A 23353-nucleotide genomic window follows, 5' to 3' on the forward strand; every position below is an offset into this window, starting at 1 on the left:
GGTCACACAGCTATTGAATCAGACTGATACAGCCAGGAGAAGAAAGCCAAAAGGAAAGCATCTCAGCCATGGACTCGAAGGAGACAGTGGTTTGATATCATCCAGGGCAGGGTCAGCACCTAGAAGGAGGAACTGAGATGTCTAGGTGTTCCCTGACCTGAGCAGCAAAGCTCGGATTTGGCTCCAGGTTTGTGTAAAGGCAAGCCCTGGGTTTTCTCACGGTGTCCTAAGTCACTCCGAGGCAGGACCAGACTTACAGTATTAAGGAAGGTAAGCTCTGAGGTTTCAGGCCTCAGAGGGAGGAGGAAGGGACCACACCTGCCCCCAAGACGTCAACAATCCCCTAAACACTGAGTCCCTAACCCAGGGTGGAAATGTGTGGCTGAGGCCACCACCAGGAGTAAGTGCCAGTCAGACACCTGGTGGTCCAAGACCACTTTTAAAGATACATTTTTATTATTTTTATTTATGTATTCGTGTGAAAGTGTGTACAGGTGCTTGTGTAGGCCAACAGTGTCAGATTCCCTTGGAGATGGAGTTGGAGGAAGTGGCAAGCTGCCTATGTGGGGGCTGGGAATTGAACTCGGGTCTTCTGGCAGAGAAGCACATACTCTAAACTACCGAGTCACCTCTCCAGCCCGTCTCCAAGATAACTTTGGCTGAGAATCTGAAATAGCCCAGTCTCCATAATCAGAAAGTTCTAAATCAGTCTATAGAATCTTCACACGTGAGGCTTTTTCAGGGGACCTCAAAGACCGCTCGCTCTTCTCTCCCTGCCCTGTCGAGAAAACGTCTTTACATAATCTGGAGAACAGCAAGAACCAAAACCTGTTACATAATAGCCAAGCGAATCTTACTGTTTTAAACCAGTGCGGGACTCGAGAGCAAGAGAGTCTCTACAGATCTTCTCTAGCCCAGATCTGCTTGGACAGTTGATTCCTCCGCACTAGGCGCTCGGACCGTCCTGTGTTGGAGTGCTTGTTTTCCCACGAAGATAGTCTTCTGCAGCTAAAGGTTACAATCTCAACACGGGATACTGTATTGTGGACTCTTGTGCCCCAGGACAGACTCTTAGGAAAGAAAGTACCGGCCGGGGCCAAGGAAGACTACCGCCTCGCGGCTGATTGGCTCGCGTGGAAGCAAGAGCAGCGCAGCCTTCGGCTGGCCTCCGAGTGTGATTGGCTGCTGGATCCCCACCCCCTTTCCAATTGGACGGAGTTGTGAGACTAGGATTGGTGGAGCTAATGCTCCCTGGAGCTCCGGTGCAAGGCCGAGATGGCGACTGCGATCCGGCTGCTGGGGCGACGGGTGTCCAGTTGGAAACTGCGGCCGTCGCCCCTCGCTGTCCCGCAGCGAGCTCACTCGATGTTGCCTGTGGACGATGCTATCAACGGACTAAATGAGGAACAGAAGCAGGTAGGGAGGCCAGGCCCAAGGCTTCGTGTCTCCGTGTCCCACCGCACGAGTGACTTGTGCCTGCTGGGCCTTGGAAGCGTCACTCAGAAGCCAGGGAGAGGATCTGCTCGCTTCCTACTCTTAGCTAATGCCCAAGCCTCTGACTCATCGTTATCTCTAAGAAGGGAAGATTTGAGACAGACAGCAAGGCAGAGCTGCTAGAAGGAGATAGAAGAGTAAAGATCAAAGCTCTTTGTGGTGTTTGGGTGGGAGTGTTGGTTGGTCCTGCCTCTGGTGGCAATCGTGAGTCCACTCAGACTCCAAGCCGTTGTTCTCTGTATGTACCGACCCCCTTCCCTGGGGTCTCTGGATGTATAGCTTTGGGTAGCCCAGACCTTGCCTTGTAGACCAGGCTGGTCTTGAACTCTCATCTTCGGCTTGCTTCTGCCTCCAGAGTGATGGGATTAAAGGTGAGGGCCACCGTATTAAGCTTTAAATTGTGGTTCTCAATTTATGATTGAAATTATGGTTGATCCATAACCAACAAGGCATTGTGTTTTGAGTGGCAGACTTAAGGGATTTCGAAATGCACCCTTAGTTTGCCTTCATCAAGGCCTAAAGCAGAAAGCTGAACCAATCTTGAAAGTTCACAGATTGCCTATCCACTCTTATTGCTGCATTTAAGACAGTTTCCTCTAAATAAAGCTAGTGACTAATTTCCCGGGATGGCTCAGGTCCTAGCAATGTATACATTATATTAAACAATTGCTATAGACTGCCTAATAAAAGTGCTAAGGAGGGACTGCTTGGCGCACAGAGTGTCTGAGTCGGGTGTGTACAAGGGAAAGTCATGCTTTCGTGACTTTCTCATACTTTTAGGATGTGACTTTCTCACAGTCGTGCTGAGGTTCATGTGGACTGTCATTTTTGTCCCTGTACATCCGACATTAATAAAGGAATTGGATGGTTGCTGGCTAAGTCGTTTACCTTTTCAACTAATTTTTGGATTTGCTTATTTTGTGTGTACAGGTGTTTTGCCAGAATGTATGTATGTGCACCATGTGCCTACCTGGTGCTAGCAGAGGTCAGAAGAGGCTGTCCTGTCCCCTGGAATTGGAGTGAGAAATAGTTGTGAGCCTCCATGTGGGTTTTGGGAGTCACCTAGGTTATCTGCAAAGCAGCAAGTCTTAGGTAGGACTTAGGTAGGAAGCACTGACTGCTCTTCCAGGGGACCCTGGTTCAATTCCCAGCACCCACATGGCAGCTCACAACTGTCTGTAACTCCATGCCACTATAACTAGCTTTATAGTGTTCTTTTTTTTAAAGGTTTTTTTTGAGCTGTATTATTATTGTGTGCGTATGTGGAGGTCATAGGACATCTCTGTCGAGTGTGTTCTCTCTTTCCACCTTCCGGGTTCAGGGGGCACTAAACTCAGGTCGTCAGGCTTACAGGGTGTGCGTTGAACCCGCTGGGCCATCCCATCCAGCCCTTCGGGGACATACAGCAATTCGGCAAGGCCTGGATGACATGGCAAACTCTGGCTTCAAATGGGCAGAAGTTAAATATTAAGGAACCTAGTGAGTTGTGTTCTTGTAACCAAATGAAAGGTGGGGAGAGGGTGATGAAGCGTGTGTGAAGAGTGTGATTATAAATGAGGCTGAACCAGAACTCAGGTGGGGTGTGTGTGTGTGTGTGTGTGTGTGTGTGTGTGTGTGTGTGTGTGTGACTTAGAGGCCGCATGAAGTGCTTAGGACTGATTCTCCCGGAGTCCTAGCCATGGTGCTAAACCGCCTAGAAACATCAGAGTAGACTAGCAAGAAGGACCAGTGGTCAAAGGCACTTGACACGAGATCTGCTGACCTGAATTTCGTTCTCAGGACCCACATGGTAGCAGGAGAGAACTGACCTGAAAAGCTGTGCTCTCACCTCCATACATGCGCAGTGACACACACACACACACACACACACACACGCACGCACGCACGCACGCACGCACACACACAAAATAAATAAATACGGTTTAAAAATGAACAACAAAAGCCGGGCAGCGGTGGTGCATGCCTTTGATACCAGCACTCAGGAGGCAGAGCCAGGCAGATCTCTGTGAGTTCGAGGCCAGCCTGGTCTACAGAGCAAGATCCAGGACAGGCACCAAAACACCACAGAGAAACCCTGTCTTGAAAAAAAAACCAAAAAAAAAAAAAAAGAAGAAGAAGAAGAAGAAGAAGAAGAAGAAGAAGAAGAAGAAGAAGAAGAAGAAGAAAAGAAAAAAAAAAGAAGTCCCTGGCTGTATGATTGGCAGAGAGCTGCTTTGGAGACCTCAAACTTCACATCTGAGTCTGATGCTCAGTCCTAGATCTCTAGTTTTCCCACCGGGGCAATGTCTAATCCCATCAAGTAATCTCTTTTAGCCAAAGTCTCAAGGATGGTAAAGAGACTGACAAGTGTCAGAACTGAGGGGGAGTGTCTGGGGTGCAATGAATGGGTGGGTAATGGAAAGGCACAGGGGAGGCTGGATGGCCAACGGAGGACAGCCTATGTGGACTGGCTTGGGGCTTGTGTGTTACTCTGAGTAGAGCAGAAAGGTATGGAGTGATTTTATGTAGGGAGGCAGCATTTTAAAAATCTCTTCAATACCTGAGTCACTGGGGTACATGAGTTCAAGGTCAGCTTGGGCAAAATTCAGACTTAAAATTAATAAAATGATAATATTGTAATCATTTCCAAGATGTTTAAACCAAGAATCTTTTTTGGTTTTTCGAGACAGGGGTTCTCTGTGTAACCCTGGCTGTCCTGGAACTCACTTTGTAGACCAGGGTGGCCTTGAACTCACAGAGATCTACCTGTCTCTGCCTCTCAAGTACTGAGATTAAAGGCATGCACCATCACTGCCCAGCTTCCAAGAACCTTCAGAAAGAGGGGAAGATCACGGTCCTAGTTAAGGTTACAATTGCTATGGTGAACAGCATGACCAAAAAGCAAGGTGGGGAGGAAAAGGTTATTTGGCTTACAATTCCTCCTTGAAGAAAATCAAGGCAGTAACTCCTTTGGCTTGCTCCTCGTGGCTTGCTCAGCCCGCTTCCTCATGTAACCCAGGACTGCCCCATCCGGGGTGGCCCTACCCACAGTACACTGGACCGGCCCCCATTGATCACTAATTAAGAAAATGCCCTACACCTTGTCTACAGCCAGATCTTAGGCATTTTCTCAGTTGACGCTCCCTCCGCTCTGATGCCTCTAAGGAAACATAATTCGATGTGACCCCTAAGCCTCAACCTGACGCTACACAGTGAGAGTGCCTGTGGCCTGGCTCCCCGAATACGCCTTCAACCCCGGGACATTGCTCTCGGTGGCAACCATGTCTTGGTCTCAGTAGCCTCTGTCTACCTCTCTCCCTCTAGCTCCGTCAGACTATATCGAAGTTCCTTCATGAGAACCTGACCCCCAAGGCCCAAGAGATTGATCAGAGCAACGAGTTCAAGGACCTGAGAGTGAGTGGCAAGGTTGAGGGTGGGCGTGGAGGCTTCTGGGGCAGCGCTGCTCTGCACAGCTGCCTAGAAAGGTGCACGCTGTCTCCTGGAGACAGGGGCCTCGCTAAGAGTGGAGCTGCTTTCTCTGAACGGCCTGGGCTTGTTGTTCTGGCCACATGTGGCGAACTGCCTTCTTGAACCCCCCCCCCCCTCTGTGCTGTTGACAGGAGTTCTGGAAGCAGCTGGGGAGCCTGGGAGTCCTGGGCATCACAGCCCCTGGTGAGTACAGCTTCTTTCCCTAAAGAGAGCGTTCTCTGTTGCCAAAACAGGCAGAAAGGGAAGTGGACATGGTGGTGCACTCCTGTAGTCCCAGCATTCAGGGGCCTGCAACAGGGGCACTGCTCAGAGTTCAAGGCCAGCCTGGGCTACAGAGTGAGACGCTGTTTCAGAAAAAAACAAAAGCAAGTGGCTGGAGAGAAGGCTCAAGCTGAGAGCATTTGCTGTGTAAACTTGAGAGCCAGAGCTCAGAGCTCAGCACTAAGAAAAGCCGGGCCTGTCCCACCCAATGCCTGTAATCCCAGAACTGACTGGGGGGCTGCGGGGCCTGTCCCACCCAATGCCTGTAATCCCAGAACTGACTGGGGGGGGGGGTCGGGGGGGGGGGGGGGGTCGGGGCCTGTCCCACCCAATGCCTGTAATCCCAGAACTGACTGGGGGTCGGGGGCTTGAGACTGGAGGCTTGTTTGGGGCACACAGGAAAAACACGAGTTCTAGGCTCAGTGAGAGACCCTATCTCAAAAGGAACAAGGTAAACCAGGCATGGTGGCATATGTCTTTAATCCCAACACTGGAGAAGCAGAGCCAGGCGGATCTATGTGAGTTGAAGGCCAGCCTGGTCTACAGAGTGAGTTCCAGGACAGCCAGGGCTACACAGAAAAATGTTGTCTTGAAAAACCACCCCCAAAAAAGGACACCGTAGAGAGTGGTAGAAGAGGATGCCCGATATCTTCCTCTGGCCTCACACGTGTACACAGGAGCATGCACTCACATACACATGTACACATACATCATACACACATACACATACGTACATACACTCATACACTCACACAGAAATCAACGATCAATGGAAAGGGAAGATCACTCATTCCCCAAGAACTTCCTCATCCTTGGACCCGAGGCAGCACCCACTGACATAATCATTAGTGATGGCAAGAAGCAGGCTCTCTCAGACTCTTGACTCTGCTTAGTTCCATGCTGGAGATTTAATGAGAGCCTTGCATCCTGTGGAATCTGCATGCTCTACAGATTCCTCCTTTTGTTCTGTTTTCATTTCTTGCATCCTGTGGAATCTGCATGCTCTTCAGATTCCTCCTTGCATCTGTGAATCTGCATATCTGATTTCTTGTCTTTTCTATTTATTTCCTTGCATCTTGGAATCTGCATGCTCTTCAGATTCCTCCTTGCATCCTGTGGAATCTGCATGTTCAGATTCCTCCTTGCATCCTGTGGAATCTGCATGCTCTTCAGATTCCTCCTTGCATCCTGTGGAATCTGCATGATCTAAAGATTCCTCCTTGCATCCTGTGGAATCTGCATGCTCTACAGATTCCTCCTTGCATCCTGTGGAATCTGCATGCTCTTCAGATTCCTCCTTGCATCCTGTGGAATCTGCATGATCTTCACAGATTCCTCCTTGCATCCTGTGGAATCTGCATGCTCTACAGATTCCTCCTTGCATCCTGTGGAATCTGCATGCTCCTCAGATTCCTCCTTGCATCCTGTGGAATCTGCATGCTCCTCAGACTCCTCCAGATGACTTGGGGCATGTAGAAACTTCTAAGTTGACTAACTGTCCTAGCAGTCCTCCCTCAGTGTTCGCTGAGCTCTGTCTCACCAGTGACCTGTAAGTGGGAACCTTCAGGAAAAGTATGTCCCTGAGGGACAGCCTAAGTCCTCTGCTTATAACTTGTCCCCAAAGCTCATTTGGGATTAGAAATGGGACTAAGAGGGATGTCTGGGTCCTCAGTAAGGTGGCCACATGATGACCTTGGATTTTAGTAGGCTCTTGGGCCTGCCCAATATCCCCTGTGTATGCTACGACTTTTGAGGGGAAAGACAGGGAGCTGGTATATTCTGGTTCTGTGCTGCCTTCTAGAAAAAAGACCCTGCTGGGGTTGCCATGATGGTGAATGTGTGAGCTGTTGGCCTCCTCGTTCAGCTGCACTCCTGGGGCATAAGAGCAGTACCAGAGGTTTTTGTCCTTTCATCCTTTCCTAAACAGTAGAGAACAACTCTTTCCTTCCTTCCTCCCTCCCTTCTTCCTTCCTTCCTTCCTTCCTTCCTTCCTCCTTCCTTCCTTCCTCCTTCCTCCTTCCTCCTTTCTCCTTCTTCCTTCCTCCCTTCCTTCCTTCTTCCTTCCTTCCTTCTTCCTTCCTCATCCTTCCTTCCTTCCTCCTTCTTCCTTCTTCCTTCCTTCCTCCTTCCTTCCTCCCTTCCTTCTTCCTTTCTCCTTCCTTCCTTCCTCCCTTCCTCCTTCCTTCCCCCTTCCTCCTTCCTTCCTCATCCTTCCTTCCTCCTTCCTTCTTCCTCCTTCCTTTCTTCCTCCCTCCCCTTCTTCCTTCCTTGTTTTTTTCAAGACAGGGTTTCTCTGTGTAGCCTCAGCTGTCCTGTAACTCACATTATAGACCAGGCTGGCCTCCAACTCAGAGATCCACCAGCCTTTGCCTCCTGACTGCTGAGGTTAAATGTGTGTCCCACCGTTGCCCAGCAGAACAACTGTTTCTAATCTCATACTTGGAAGGCTAAGGCAGGAAGTCTCGAGCCAACCTGGGCTACAGAGCTAAGATCCTGGCTCAAAAAAAGGGTGTGGCTGGAGAGATGGCTCAGTGGTGAAGAGCATTTGTTGAGCATACGAAAGACCAACCTTCATTCCCAGCACGCGAATGGTGGCTCACAGCCATCCATTGACTCCAGTTGCAAGGGATCTTCTGTCAACCAAGGGCACCAGGCATGCACATGGTACCCATACATACATTCAGGCAAACACCATGTGCATAAAATAAAGTAAATGTAAAAATGTTTAAGGGGGGAAGCTAATAACTATCGGTATAAAGTATGTACTATTTACATACTGAATAATAGAGGATGTAGAGGATGTGGGCAGGTGTGCATAAATTATGTTGCCGTTTTATTTATGTAAGGGATGTGACTAGATTTGGTATCAGAGATGGGTCTGGAAACCAAGGATACAGGTATTGGTTTGACAAGTGTCTGTGTAGTTCATCTTCTATCCTCCTGGAGTAGCTTAGGTCCTGGGGTTTGAGTTGACCCTGGAAAGTTACATGAATGTGATACAATGAAACTGCTTAATGATTCATTTAAACCATGTCGATGTGAGAGAGTTTCCGGAGGGACCTACTGGGAACCCCCAAACAAGACTCTCTCTGTGCTTTGAGAGTTTAGGATCCAGCCCAACATAATATGCTTCTGAATCAGAATGTATTTAATGGAACAAAAAAAGCAACTTAAAATCAATAGGCCAGGTTGGAGAGATGGCTCAGCAGTTAAGCGTACTGATTGATCTTCCAGAGGACCTGGGTTCAATTCCCAGCACCCACATGGCAGCTCACAACTCTCTGTAACTCCAAGATCTGACACCCTCACATAGACATACATGTAGGCAAAACACCAATGCACATAAAATAAAAATAAATAAACCTAGAAATAAATAAATAAAATCAATGGGCTGAAGCCAGGCTGTGTAATAAATACCTGTAATCTCAGCACTTGAGAGATAGAGGTAGGAAGGTTGGAGGTTCAAGGCCACCCTGAGGAGGTATTTGAGACCCTGAGGATGTAGCTCAGTTGTTAGAGTGTTTACCTGTCTCCATCGTGACAGAAACAGAGTGGTGCCTGTCATCCCAACACTCAGAGGTGAGGGGAGAAGAGCAAAAATTTGAGAAGAAAAGAGAGAGGAAGGAAGGAAGGGAGGAGGGAGGAGAAGGAGAAGGGAGGAGAGAAGAGAGAGGAGAGAAGAAGAGAAGGAGAGAGAGAGAAGAAAGAGAAGGAGAAAGAAAGAAAGAAAGAAAGAAAGAAAGAAAGAAAGAAAGAAAGAAAGAAAGAAAGAAAGAAAGAAAGAGAAAGAAAGAAAGGAAAGGAAAAAAGAGAAACAAAGAAAGAAGCCGGGGCAGGAGGGCAGCTCACTGGCAAGGGAATATACTTTGCACGAAGCTCGAGGTTTGATCCCCAGAACCACAGTTATAAAACAAGAAACAGGAGAAAATCCTTTCAAGTGCGAACTTCAAAAGGAAAGCCAGGACTGGTGTTGTTTGTACTGGGGATTGACCCTAAAGCCTTGCACGTGCCAGACAAGTATCCTACCATTGAGCTACATCCCCACCCCCTTTCCTATTGATTTGTCTTGAGGCTGGGTCTTGCCAAGTTGCCCTCGCTGGCCCTGAACTCCCTCCATAGCCAGGTAAGACTTGAATGTGTTCTTTCTGCCTCTCGGGTGGCTGAGACGTAGGCCTACAGCAGCAGGCCCCCGCGGAAGGACGAGTTTTGAGAGCAGACAGCATTCTGTTTCCTACTGTCCTTCCTGGAGTCCTGGTTGACTAGGCTTCGCTCACACCGGGCAGCCTGAGTGCTCAGACCAGCTTGTTTATGGAGCTTTACACAGTGGCCGTGTGAAGGACCAGGGGACCCAGACACAGGGAAACGTGCTTTCTTTCTCTTTTTCATTCTCTTTTCTTTACCTTTTCTTATTAATTTTTTGAGAGGGGGCCTCAGGCCAGCATTGAGTTTGCTATGTAGCCATAGATAGCATTGAACTCGTGATCTTCCCATTTCCACCTTCCAAAGTCTGTGGGCCACTGTGCCTATCCTGAAAACCGTTTTTTGTTTGTTTGTTTGTTTGTTTGTTTGGGTTTTTTTTGAAGATTTTTAAAAAATTTCTGTATCTGTGTGTGTGCATACATGTGCACACCTGTGTGTATATGCTACATGTATATGTATCAGACCTACTTTGTTCCCAAAGCGATGCTATCACACCTCACCTTTGGTGCCAGAAAGATGGCTCAGTGGTTAAGGGCGTTTCCTAGTCTTCCAGAGGACCCAAGTTCAATCCTTGATGTCCGCATAACACTCGAGCTGTAGGACAGTAGTTTTCAACCTTCCTAATGCTTCAACCCTTTAATACAGTTTCTCATGTTGTGGTGACCCCCCAACCATAAAATTATTTCCATTGCTACTTCATAACTGTAATTTTGCTACCATTATGAATGGTAATGTAAATATTTTTGGAGGTAGGTTTCTCAAAGGGGTCGTGACCCACAGGTTGAAAACCGCTGCCCTAGGGACTCCAGAACCCTCTTCTGGTGTCTGGGGGCCCCCCGTGCGCATGTGGCAGAGATAAGTAAAAACACAAATAAGTCCTTTAAAACCTCACCTTCTTGAGGCCTCTGCACATACACAGTCTGTAACCGATTTCCGTGCTCTGAACATAGCCCCCTCGCCACCCACCCTCTTCATGTTTCTTTTCCTTCTTTCTTCCTTCATCCATCTGCTTCTGCCTTCTGTAACTTCTGGAAGAGTGGGTGCTCAGGTTTTTGCTTGTCCTCACTGAAGATGTCGGGATAAAGCCAGAGTTGGCCATAGTGGGTTCTGAACTGCAGCTCCCCGGCAGGAGCAAGCAGAACCAGCCCTGTGTCCTTCTGAGCAGAGTCCCTGGCAATAGCCTGCCGGCCTTGCTAGGGGGACTTGGAATATAGCTACCAGGGTGTTTCTTTCCTGCCGGTTACTAAAAGATTCCTGTCAGTGTTCCAGTGTAACCTGGATGCCTTTCTGCTTCCCACCCCGTCCCCCTCCCAGTTCAGTATGGCGGCTCTGGCCTGGGCTACCTAGAACATGTGTTGGTGATGGAAGAGATATCGCGGGCTTCTGGAGCAGTGGGGCTCAGCTACGGTGCCCACTCCAACCTCTGCGTCAACCAGATTGTCCGCAATGGGAATGAGGCACAGAAAGAGAAATACCTTCCCAAGGTGAGGAGATGGGAAAGAAGAAACCCACATGGACTCAACATGGCCACCATGACATGCCCTCCCCTTGTGGGGGCCAAGCAGATTTTCAGTCTTGTCTTGCCGCTGTGAACTAAATAGAATTAGGAAAGTGCCTGAGATTGCTTTGAAATGCTTAAGTCAAAAGACCTTGGCCTGGTGGTGGTGGTGCACACCTTTAATCTCAGCACTTGGGAGGCAGAGACAGGCGGATTTCTGTGAATTTGAGGCCAGCCTGGTTTACAGAGTGAGTTTCAGGACAGCCAGGGCTACTCAGAGAACCCCTATCTCGGAACAAAAGGGGCGGGGGGACCCTTCAGTCAGGGATGTGGTGACCTGTGACATATGTAGAGTTTCAGCTGCTGCTTGGGAGGCAGAAGCAGGAGACTCACAAATCCCAGCGTGAGTGATTTGGCAAGACCCCGTCTCAAAAAGCAAATAGGAGCCAGTGAGCCGGCTTTAGTGGTGAAAATACCTGCCTGCCACCGAGCTTGATAACCTGAGTTTGACACACGTGGCGGAGAAAGAACCAACTCCCACAGATTGTCCACACACACGCACACACACACGCACACGCACGCGAATAAATAAAAATAGAATTTTTAAACTATAAAGACTGAGGGGTGAGAGGCGGTCTCAATGGTAAATCCCTTGCTTAGCATGTTTGAGACCCTGGAGCCAGTCCCCAGTACCGCCAAAAAGTGGTGGACACAGGAGTAGAGGGAAGAGAGGCCTTGCAGGTACTCCACTTTGCTCTGGGGGCAGTTTGGGGGCAGCATGCGGGCAGGAAGAGGCCGTCCAGGGTGCTTCCACAGTCCTAACAAGGCGGTCTCGGCTTCCCTTGTAGCTGATCAGCGGTGAGTTCATCGGAGCCCTGGCCATGAGTGAACCCAATGCTGGCTCTGATGTTGTCTCCATGAGGCTTAAAGCAGAAAAGAAAGGTAAGGCCTCTTGCCACAAAGCCGCCGGAAAAGGCAGAGAAACTGGGACGGGACGAGGGAGGAGCAGTTGGGGGTCGTCTCTGCTGGGTTCCCAGCAGGGCGGCCGCAGTTCTGTGGACGGACTGGCTGAACCAGGACAGGAGACTTGCACAGACAGCCTTTCCCTTAGGAGACCACTACATTCTGAACGGCAACAAGTTCTGGATCACCAATGGCCCCGATGCCGATGTCCTCGTTGTCTATGCCAAGACAGATCTGAATGCCATGCCAGCTTCCCGGGGCATCACAGCCTTCATTGTGGAGAAGGTGAGGATGGTGGGCGTGGGATTGGAGAGACTTCCAGCTCTGACAATAGTGACAGAGATAACCCCTTCCAGCTGGTCAAGATTGAGATCAGTGTTCTGTGCTCTGCTCCCAGAGGATGGTGGGTAATGAGAGGCTGAAGAAGACAGCCCAAAAGTCAAGTCCTGTGCTGGCAGAGTTGCCCAGTGGAGAGCAGCTTCCCAGCATGTGCAGACCCTGGGTTCAATTTTCAGCACTAGAGAGAAAAGAAAAAGAAAGAGAGATGCAGAGAGGCTGGGTCAGGTCTGAATGTAGATAGTAAAGCTGTCCACAGAATCAAAGAAGAAGAAAATGGAAAAGAAGCCATGGGATCGTCTTACTGAGCTGAGCAGGAGCTGTCGGGGAGACTGAGGCATGGGTGCGAATACAAATGTTTTGGACACTGTACCTCCAATAGTATGGACAAGGACAACATACATCAGGAGTTAGATTAAAACTCAAGAGTTCCATTTTAATTTTGGTTTTGTTTTAAACAAACCAGGAGCCAGACAAGGTGTATTTGTAATCTGAGCAGCACTTGACAGGCAGAGGCAAGTTTGAGGCTAGCCTGGTCCTTGTAGTGAGGTCCAGGTCTGTATAGAAAGACTGTCTCAAAAACATAAAAACAGGAAACAGTAAACTTTTCAGTATAGAGAAAAAACCAGGGGAGTTTTTGTTGTTGTTGTTGTTGTTTTGTTTATTGTTTTAAGATGGGGTCTCATTTGTGTAGCCCTGGCTGGCTTAGAACTCGAGCTGTCTAGACCAGGTTTCCCTCGAACTCACAGAGATCTGTCTGCCCCAGCCTCCCCAATGCTGAGATTAAAGGCGTGTGCCCCAGCCTGGAAAAAGTTTGAGGTGTTTAAGTTCAGGGAACAGGTGTTGGCTCCACACCAACCGTCGAATAAATGGTGAAGAAAGAGGGCAGGTGCCACTGAGGCTTGGGAACCCAGCTCCAGGGGAATGCTAGAAAGTTTAAGTACATGGTACAAAGGTTGGCAGCACACTCCACGAGGAGGAGGGGGAGGAGCTGGCTAAGACTGGAACCGGAAAGGCCCGGAGGTAACGGAGCAGCGTGTGCCGTCGCTCCCCTGGGCATTTGGCAACACACGTGCGTCTGCGTCTTCCTGGTCAAGGCGTGCAGGTGGTTGGAATCGGGGCTCCTTCAGGGACAGCTGGCTAAAGAGAAGGGGGGCAGAGGAATTGGTATGGGCTCTGAGAGTGTCTTCAGAGTCGTGTCCCTGGGAGAGGGAGGAGGGCTGGGGGCTGAATGTTCTGTTGAGGAAGAAAGAACTGCTCCCCTGAGAAGTGGGGAGAAGCAGGCTGGCGGCAGAGGAGTTGGGAACGAAGTCAGTGAGGCGCGAAGGCTGGAGTTTTGCAGAGGGAGAACTCGGGAGCAGATGTGGGCATGCTGGGAAGATATCAGAATCGGTCAGTGAAGTGAGCTTTCCCCTTTTTAGGCCCGCTTGGGCCAAGTCTAACCAGGACCTCCTTTGGTTTCCTGCAAAGGGTATGCCTGGTTTTAGCACCTCCAAGAAGCTTGACAAGCTGGGTATGAGGGGTTCCAACACCTGTGAGCTGATCTTTGAAGACTGCAAAGTGCCTGGTAAGTGTACAGAGAATAAAGGGTCCCTAGCCTGACTCCTTTGGGAGCTGGAGAAGCCCGTCCCCTGGTTACAGAGGTGCACTACCATTGTGCGTCCCATGATATGTGGCTAGACTGCGGGCCGAGAGCCACTGGACAGCTGTCTGTCCTGGCCACAGGCCCTGCGGCTGTTTGCTTGCCTGCCCAGATGAAGGATGGGGAACACACCTTGCCAGTAGCGGACGGTGAAAGGTCAGGCCAGCCACCGTCCACTGATGTCCTTCAGACTTCCTATGCATTCGCCTGTATGGCCTACATGCGCTAGCCCTACTTCTTGTCACCTTTATAAATAACCCGACAGGAACAAGTTAAAGGAGGAAGAATTTATTTCCCTCATGGTTTTAGGTGTCAAGCCTATGGCCCATTGGCTGGCTCTGTTGCTTCTGCTCCTATGCTGAGCCAGAGCAGGAAGGCCTAAGGGCCTGGGAGAGCTGCTTTAAAATCTTACGGAGGATAAGTAGCAGAGATGGAAGAAGAGGCCAGAATCCTATTAGACTCTCAAAGACACACACCCCAGTGGCCAATTCTTCCTGGAGGCCCTGTCTCCATTTCCACTGTCTCTCATTAATGCCATTAAATTATGAATCCATCATCAGGTTAATCCATTGATTAGGTCAGCCTTCCAGTCACGTCCCAAACCCCACCTCAGAACACTGCCTCATTGCGAACCAAGCCTTCCGCCCACCAGCCCGCAGGGGGCCATTTCGTGTCCAAACCACAACACTCTGAATTACACTCGGTAATGGTGCTAAAAAGCCCTTCTGAATAAATTGACAGAAGCCAGACTCGATGGAGGAGAGGTAATTTGATTCTGCAGGAATATTTTCTCCCCTGTGCCGTAACTGTGAACGTGACACTATGTGGCACTGTGAGAGAGCTGAGGGCATGGATCTGGTCATGAATTAGGGCTGCTTCGTGCATCAGCCATAAACCATCCAGAAACAGCATGCTGTGGTCAGAAAGAGTGTCCAGGAAAGAGAATCCATACAGACTCACTTTTAGAAAGAAAGGAAAAAAAAAATCATTCATCATCCTTAAAGGCAGTGAGGAAAAAAAGAAGGAAGGGGAAAAAAAAAAAAAAAAAAAAGGCAGGTTAGGCTGTCAAGTTTCTACACAAAATGTTCTGCCCACGTCTCCCAAGTCCTTATGGTGGGGGGCGGGGTAGGTGCTCATCAGCTTCTGTCACCGACACCCTAACTCATAGACTAAGCAGCTTTCATGGACATTGCTGAGAGGTGACCCTGAACCGAGCACACAACCTCGGGCCGATAAGTTCTCAGATTTCGGTATAAGTAGACATCAGGTGCAGAAAGAATCCAAGAAGGGTGGGTGACTTCTAAACCAGTCAGCCTTTCTTCTTTCCCATCCCAGGGAGTCCAGGGTGAGAAAGGGAAGATCTAACAACTTGGGGCTCCGTAGTATTGTGCGTGGTGTGGGGTCCTGAAAACTCCACCTCTGACTGGAAGTGGCAGAGAGCTCATCTTTGCCTCTCACTGGAAACCCTAGTTGAAGGTTGAGTAACGTACTTTTGTGCCTTGTGTGACATGGCACCTTTTATAACCGTGAAGCGGCTATGAACGGCCCTCACTGACTGGCACGTATTCCCCGCAGCTGCCAACATCCTGAGCCAAGAGAGTAAGGGTGTCTACGTACTGATGAGCGGGCTGGACCTCGAACGCCTGGTGCTGGCAGGTGGACCCCTTGGGTGAGTGTGAGGGGGCATGAAGTTTCACCCGTGTGAGGAAGCTGGTGGGCCCCTGAGTGAGTGTGAGGCTGGGGCAACCCGAGCTCCCCAGCCTCGTTAGGTTAGCAGCCTCCCCTGGACCGGGGGTGGGGGGGTGAACAAAGGAAGCTATTTTGTGAGCTATCCTCTGTCCTGGAGAATCTGCTTCTCTGTTTAAGTTCTTTACACAGAGGGAAATGTCATCATGTGACAGATGGCAGGTGAGGGCTGCCTCTGCGTAGTCAGTGTGGTTGAGAAACAAGAGGGCCAGACTCTGACCCCTCCCGCGGCCCCACCACACCCGCCTGCCCTCAGAGGAAGGGCCTGGGAGCTGGGCAGGCGGCTTCCTCTGAGGCAGTGCCAGCAGGGAGTGCCAGCGGGGGGGGGGGGGGGGGTAGGGGGAGTGCCAGGCGGGGGGGGGCGGTGCCAGCGGGGAGGGCCAGCGGGGGGGGGCGGTGCCAGCGGGGAGGGCCAGCGGGGGGCTTCTCAGGCCCCTCCCCTTCTTCTCCCGGGGACTCCAGTCTCCCCTCTTCTGTTACCTCACCCCATTTGACAACATCACACCTCCACGGTGCCTTTCTTCTTCCGGCAGGATCATGCAGGCTGTCCTGGACCACACCATTCCCTATTTGCATGTAAGGGAAGCCTTTGGCCAGAAAATCGGCCAGTTCCAGGTAAGGGGAATACTCGCCGCCGAAAGGCCCCCTTTTGCTGGATTAAAGGCGACGAGGAGGTAGTGGCGCGCTGCAGGTGACTGCCCTCCTCTAGCAGAATGAGCCGCCGTCCTCAGACTGCAGACTGCAGCTCCTTTCCCATGCAGCCTGGCTTTGGAGGGTCCTCACCTTGTCCTACCCATTCCCGTTTGAGATGAGTGAACTAGACACTGCAAGGCTGGAGGGTAAAGCACGCAGAACATTGGAGTTTAGGGGATGGGAGCTGCATTTCTAATTCCACCCTTCTTGCCGGAAGCGAGCCACACGGGAGGCAGCTCGCTAGCCTCATCTCCTGGAGTTGTTTCCGTCTCCATTGTCCTTGGCAAGTCCCATCTCTTCTCTGTGCCCCTGGCTCCTCATCCCTGACTGTCAGCTTGTCCTTGCCACTGACCTGCTTTCAGTAATCAGAGTGTCCCAGCATGGTGACCCACGGCCTCCCTTTGTGCCCAGCTGATGCAGGGAAAGATGGCCGACATGTACACCCGCCTCATGGCATGTCGACAGTATGTCTACAATGTCGCCAAAGCCTGTGATGAAGGCCACGTCATTGCCAAGGTGAGGGCCAGCTCTGGGGGACGAAGAGGTGGGTTGGTGGGTCATCCACCGGGACCCTGCTGAGCAAAGCCTCGTCCCACAGGACTGTGCCGGCGTGATTCTGTATGCAGCCGAGTGTGCCACACAAGTAGCCCTGGACGGCATTCAGTGTTTAGGTGAGTGGCCCTCACTCTCCACTCCTGGGGTCCCTCTCCACTACTCACTCTGCTTAAACTAGCTACAGCCATGCGGGCACCTCTAGGCTCTGTCTGCCCGCAGTGAAGAGGAAAGGGAAGTTTTTGTAATGACAGTCAATAAATAAATGGATCTTTATTATTTTAAAGGGGAGTGAGGCCTAGAGACACAGCTCAGTGGTTAAGAACACTGGCTTCTCTCTTCCGGAGGACCCAGGTTCTATTCCCAGCACCCACCTGACAGCTCACAACCATCTGTAACTGCAGTTCTAGGGGAACCAACATCCTCGTGTGGCCTCTGAGAGCACCAGGCACAAATGTGGTACACAGACAAACATGTCGGCAAAACCATATACATAAAATCAATTTTTTAAGAGGAAAAAAAAAAAAAACAGCTGGGTGGGGGTGACACACACCTTTACTCCCAGCACTCAAGAGTCAGAAGCAGATGGATTTTGAGTTTGAGGTCAGCCTGGTCTATAGGATGAGTTCCAGGACAGCCAAGGCTACACAGAGAAACCCTGTCTTGATAGATAGATAGATAGATAGATAGATAGATAGATAGATAGATAGATAGATAGACAGACAAATAAATAGGAAGGAGAAAAATAAATGGGAAAAAAAAAAAGAAGAAGACGAAGAAGACTGGAGGCTCCCAGCTTCCCCTCTCTTCCCTGCCGGGTCTAAGGTCACCAGGAAATGGGGAGAGACGCCTCAGGTAGAGCAGCCTCAATCATGTCGGCTTAGGTTGGAATCCCATCCCTCTAGCCCAGGTCTGCCACTGATTTTGCATTTTTTTAAAGCTGGGTCTCAGGTATGTGAGCATGTCATGTAGCTGAGGATGACCTGGAAGTTCCAATCCTCCTGCCTCCACCTCCTGAGTTACCGGGACTACAGGCATGTGCCGCCACACCTGGTTTGTGTGTAGTACTGAATCCAGAACTTGAGGCATGCTAGGTGGACACTCCAGAGTCCCAGGCCCAGGTTTTTCTCTTTCCTTGTCTGGGTCCTCAGCAATCTGGGAGACCTTCTAGAGCAGTTCTCCCATGCCTTCCCAGCCCCAAAAAGGTTCCCTCGTCACCCCTACCGCTCTTCAATCAGTCCTTCCCCCAGAGCCCGTATATCCTGGGGTTCTTCCGGGTTCAACAAATAATCAAAGATATTCAGGAAAGGCTGGGCATGGAGGTGCTCACCTGGGCTCCCAGCACTTGGGAAACCGAAGAGGAGGCTGAGACAGCCAAGCTGGGCTCTAGCTCGGTGTAGTATCCTTGCCAAGCATACACAAAGCCTCTGTCCCAGCCCTGTGTTAACCAGCTAGATAACAGGTGGCACACACCTGTAATCCCAGAACTCAGGAAGTTAGAGGTAAGAGGATCAGCAGTTCAAGGTCATCTTTAGCTATTTTGTGAGTTGGGGGCCAGCCTAGGATATGACAGACCCTGTCTCAAAAAGGAAATGGAAGGAAAGAAAATTTTATCAGCGGCTTGGGATTTTGCCAGCACAAAAAAAGGACCAGCAACATGGCTCCGTGGATAAAGGTGCTTGCTGCAAAGCCTGGCAAGCTGATTTCGGTTCCCAGGACCCACACCATTAAAGGAGAAAACTGACCCACGTTATCCTCTGTACAGGTTCCAATTATACCTGAGCTGAACATAGACTGCTCATCATGATCCCTAAACATTCCAATGTAACTATTTAAATGACATTTATGTCACATTAGATAGATAGAGATATTTAAAATATGAACTGGAGTTATAATTCAGTGGTAGAGCATTTGCCTAGTGTGTGTGAGATCCATACTCAGTCCATAGTGGGGGAGAGGAGAGGGAGAGGGTATTGGGAGAACACAGGTAGGTTCTATGCAAAGAAACCAGTCCCTGAAGATACTGGGGAATGACCCCCTGGCTGTCTTCCTTGCGGCCTTCAATTCTGTCCGTTCTCTTCCCACATCTGCTTCACAGGCGGAAATGGCTACATCAACGACTTCCCCATGGGCCGCTTCCTTCGAGATGCCAAACTGTATGAGATTGGAGCCGGGACCAGTGAAGTGAGGCGGCTGATCATCGGCCGAGCGTTCAATGCAGACTTCCGCTAGCCCCATGGCCTGGCAGCCCTGGTCCTAGCACCCAGGCCTTTCTTTGGAGGCAGAGGCATAGGGCCCTTTCCCCTGTCCAAGGGAGCTCTGCGGCTCAGCTGCCCTTCACACCAGCTCTCTGCCCACATGAGGTCGGATTCTCCGGCCATGGCAGCCAGTCAGTCGGGAAAGCTTAAGACGGACTGCAAAAATGACTTTGGTTTTTCTAGGGCTTGTGTGTGTGTGTGGGGGGGCCTCCATGACAGTGCCCTCGCTCTCCACTTCTGGATTTGATGTTCTCACCCTCTGGGATGGCACCTTTTAGTAGGTACCCGACTCCTTTTCTTGGGCAAGCCTCCGGCAGGGAGCCCTTTCCACCCGAGCGGAAGCATCGCTGCTTTCCGTTTTTTTTAATGGTCTCTTTTCTTGAGGAAAAGGCAACAACCTTGTCCTTGCGGGCTGTCATCCTAAGGTCTAAACACCTCCACAACATCTGTGGCAGACCAGAGGAAGGACGGAGTCCTGGTCTAACCACGGTGGATGGCACGGAAGATTGGCTCTCGCTGGCCTCCCTGGTGTACCTGAATCTGACGGCATCGCTCTGTCACAGGCTGGCACTGAGCCTGCTCATGTGACCTCCTGCAGCTGACTGGGCAGCAGGCACCGGCCCTGTGGCCGGCCTGGGTTGCCTGGCTCAACTCCAGTCCCTCTCTCTGCCTGTGCACATTTCTCCAGACACCCTGTGGCTAATTTTGTTACCGCTGCACAGCGGCTGCTGCCATTTTGTATTAAACATACTGCGAGTCGAACTCTTCTTCCCCCAAAGCATTGTTCTGAGGAGAAGCAAGCCACTTGCTGTTGCCCTCTGCCTGCATCCTGAGTGTCCTTGAAGAGTCAGTCATGCCCTTCTGTAATGGGACAGGAGGCTAGAATGGGAAGCCTCAGACCCGAATCTCCCAGAGACTTCTCCTCTTCCTTTGCTGAGGTCAGACCTGGAGTGTGCCTAGGCAAGCCCTGTAACACCGAGTCTGTGTCTCCTCCCTCCCCTTCCAACTTGTACACGGTTTTATTTAGGGCTCCCTGTAGCCCCGACTGGCCTTGAACTAAGATCTGGAACTGTAGATCTGCCCCTACCTCAAGTGCTGGGATTACAGGCATGAGCCCCATGTCCCTCCCTGTGATTTCTCTTAAAGGAATGGGGGGAGGGGTTCCAGTGGAGGAAGGGAGAAGGAGAACTTATTAAGTTTCTGGAGACCATCCTTGAGAGTCGTTTGGTTTTGAGACAGGATCTAGCCTGCCTCTGCGTCCTTAGTGCCAAGATTACAGGCATGAACACACACACCCGGCACATCTGAGTTTTGTTTTGTCTCAATATATAGCCCTTGCTGGTCTTGAACTCAGAGATCCTTCTGCCTCTGCCTCTCAAGTTCTGGGGTTAAAGGCGTGGGCCACCACCATGCCCAGCCCAATCTTTGAGAGCGGTTTTGTTTTTTAATAGCCAGACAACTTGACTTTTTCAAGGTCAGAATTGGATCTAGGATCCAGATGGGCACATAGCAAAAACAGAGAGTCCTCAACATCCCAACCTGGGGCCACTGCATCTAGCATCCTAGGTGGATCATCTGAATTGTCCCACTCCTTCTCAGTTCCCCAAGGTAAACCTGGTCTTCCTGGATCCCAGCCAGCGGTGCGGGCCTACAGTCAGGTGCTGAGGCTTGAGACAGGGGGAACTAGTGCCTTTCCAGCCCCAATCCAGTCCCATCTTCAGGGAAGACCCAGAGCTCATGGCTGCACCTTACCTTGGCTGTTCTGAGTCCTGCCGTGTTCATGAATGCAGTGGAAATGGTGGTCCGCTGAGGCAGGGATGACTGGAATGACCCACGGAATATGTTCAAAATGTGCCAGGGGACCAGCAAGCCTGCAAGATAAGGTGGCTTGCCTCCAAGACAGACAATCTAAGTTGGAGTCCTGGAGCCGAGGTCTAGATGGAGAGAACTGATGTTCAAGTTGTCCTCTGACTTCCACAAGTCACCCAGTCACGTCAGGGAATGGCTTGGGTAGTGGGACCCTGCTGGCTTTATATTATAAGAGATTTTTTTTTTTAGTGTTCTGTCTGCATGTACGCCTACTCGCCAGGAGAGGGCATCAGATGGTTGCGAGCCACCATGTGGTTTCTGGGAATTGAACTCAAGACCTCTGGAAGAGCAGCCAGCAGTCCAGCCCCTGTAAGAGTCTTAAACAAGGGTGCCTGCTCTGTCACGTGACATCCCCTGCCATGCAAAGATGCATCAGAAAATACTGGAGATGGGAGTACTGGTGCTTCTGGAACCTTGAGCTAAATCTCTCCAATTACCCAATCTGTGCGCATCCAGCTAGAGCAAGAGAAAGGAAGAATGGGGTTGTTTTCCGGGGTTGGGGGAGGGGGGTATTTGTGTTATTTATGTAATATGCACAAGAAATGTTTTAAAATAAAAGACAAACTATGTAGCCTGAAAAGTGGATGAGGTGGGGGGCGGTTAATGAGATAAGTTAAGTGTGGCCTGGGCATGCTCTTTATTGGAATCTAGTGACACCTAAATGTAGACACCTGGGTCCCCTGGGGAGCGACACTGGGCTAAGGCAGCCGCAGAGTTTTACAACCACCCAACTTGGGCCTGGAGGGAGTTTCTCCCCAGAGAGCTGAGTCAACCCTGTCACGAAGTGGTAGTCCTTTACGTTTGTAATATTGCTTCACTTCGCCCATCAACTCCTTCCCTGACCTTTGCAACCAGCAGAGCGCTCGAGGCAAGATTGCTTAAGGCCCCCATGCAAAGCCCTGAAAGGTGAGTTTCTTAAACCTAGGAACCAAGGGAGAGTCAGCCACGCCCCGACGCCGGAGAAGCTGGGTGGAGCCAGAGGCCGAGTAAAGCCCCAGCTTGAGGGATTAAGGGGAGCGGCTGGCACTTCGCGTGCCCTGGCGGGAGCTGGGACCCTCAGGCCTGAGTGGTCGTCGGTCACGATCCGCAGCCTACAGAAGATCCAGAGTGCTCTCTTTCCGCCTCCTGCCTTCAAGCTTTGCGAGCCGCGCAGCGATGACTCGCGGGACCTGCTCTGGCGCTGCGTGGAGCTCGCCTGACCCCTGCCGACCATACGCGGGGTCGCACGGATCTGGCCGCTCCACTTTCTCACTCTGCCTGCATGCTTTGGATGGATGCACGGTCTCCAAGTCAGAAATTTCATAATGAATTGCATTTTACTAAACTAGGATATTAAAAGAGCATCGTTCTCTGTCACCACCATCTAAGAAAGCCAAACAAAAATAGGGAGACCATAAAAAGAGCAAAGGCGAGTGTTGTATTTTTTAAAATATGGTCACTGTTTCAAAAAGTGTAAACTAATTTTATTTCAAAACTTATTTTATGTGTATGAGTGTTTTGCCTACATGTATGTATGTGCTCTGCTTGTGTGCCTGGTACCCGTAGAGAGCAAAGGAGGACGCTGGATTCCCTGGAACTGGACTTAGGGACTGCGTTGTGAGCTGCCATGTGAGTACATGGAAACCCAACCAAGGTCCCCTGAAAGAGCAAGAGCTCCTAACCCCTGAGCCATCTCTCCGAGAGTTCAAAACAGTGTAAGTTTTGGAAAGCTTATAGAAACGAAAAGCCTTTTCTTGTTTCTCCTGTACCATTCCCATGCCTCCAGGACAAAACCACTTTCCAGTCTGTAAGGAGTTTCTTTTTGGCTATTCATGCCTCTAAATGTTCTATTGATTGATTGAATTGTAGGTTCTCCTAAGGGTAGCGCTCTAATGTCTATAACTGTGATTTATGACAATCTTGTTACATGTGCGTATTTTTTCACTTCCTCGGATGAGCGCTGTCCACCAGCAGGCATTCAGAAAAACCCTAGATAAGATGAAGCAGGAGCCTCATCTGCGTAGCAGCAGCCTCTGCGTCTGCCTGCCTTCAGCCCTAAGTGCAGGAACTCAGAGCCACAGTTATGCAGGGTGGAGGCTCTCTGGTGTGCTCCACCTACTTCCTCTAACCAGGAGCCATTCTGGAATTTTGACTTCTCCTCCACAACAATCCACCAATCTGCTTCCCTTCTTCCAGGGCAGTCTGCTCCAGAGGGAACAAGCCTCCCCTAAAGCCTTCCATGTGTCCTGGCATATTTGAGATCAAAGTTCATTCTAGGTATATCGGTGCATTTAATGTCCTAGCACTCACATTCTTGACGCAGGAGGATAGCTGTGAGTTTGGGGCCTGCCTAGGCTGGCAACATACCCAGTTCAAGGCTAGCCTGGGCTATAT

At 50.4% G+C, this 23353-nt stretch overlaps 1 protein-coding gene across 1 annotated transcript; it reads left to right on the top strand.

The window, feature by feature from the left end:
- The first annotated feature begins 1235 nt into the window (after positions 1-1235).
- On the top strand, positions 1236-19873 carry Ivd (isovaleryl-CoA dehydrogenase). The gene is made up of 12 exons (XM_028885980.2): positions 1236-1416; positions 4798-4887; positions 5094-5145; positions 10738-10907; positions 11770-11863; positions 12033-12169; positions 13691-13787; positions 15438-15531; positions 16142-16223; positions 16713-16817; positions 16900-16972; positions 18952-19873. Exons 1-12 carry the CDS (start codon positions 1276-1278, stop codon positions 19083-19085), a joined length of 1269 nt encoding a protein of 422 aa, XP_028741813.1. The 5' UTR covers positions 1236-1275; the 3' UTR covers positions 19086-19873.
- The last annotated feature ends 3480 nt before the right edge of the window (positions 19874-23353 follow it).

Source organism: Peromyscus leucopus, chromosome 4, assembly GCF_004664715.2.
Source record: "Peromyscus leucopus breed LL Stock chromosome 4, UCI_PerLeu_2.1, whole genome shotgun sequence".
Taxonomy (NCBI): domain Eukaryota; kingdom Metazoa; phylum Chordata; class Mammalia; order Rodentia; family Cricetidae; genus Peromyscus; species Peromyscus leucopus.

Bases quoted from the DNA above. Each gene is read 5' to 3' on its own strand.
- Ivd (XM_028885980.2), top strand. From the start codon at position 1,276: ATGGCGACTGCGATCCGGCTGCTGGGGCGACGGGTGTCCAGTTGGAAA. The intron at 1,417-4,797 runs GTAGGGAGGCCA...CTCTCCCTCTAG, and splicing joins TAAATGAGGAACAGAAGCAG to CTCCGTCAGACTATATCGAA. The intron at 16,973-18,951 runs GTGAGTGGCCCT...TCTGCTTCACAG, and splicing joins GGACGGCATTCAGTGTTTAG to GCGGAAATGGCTACATCAAC.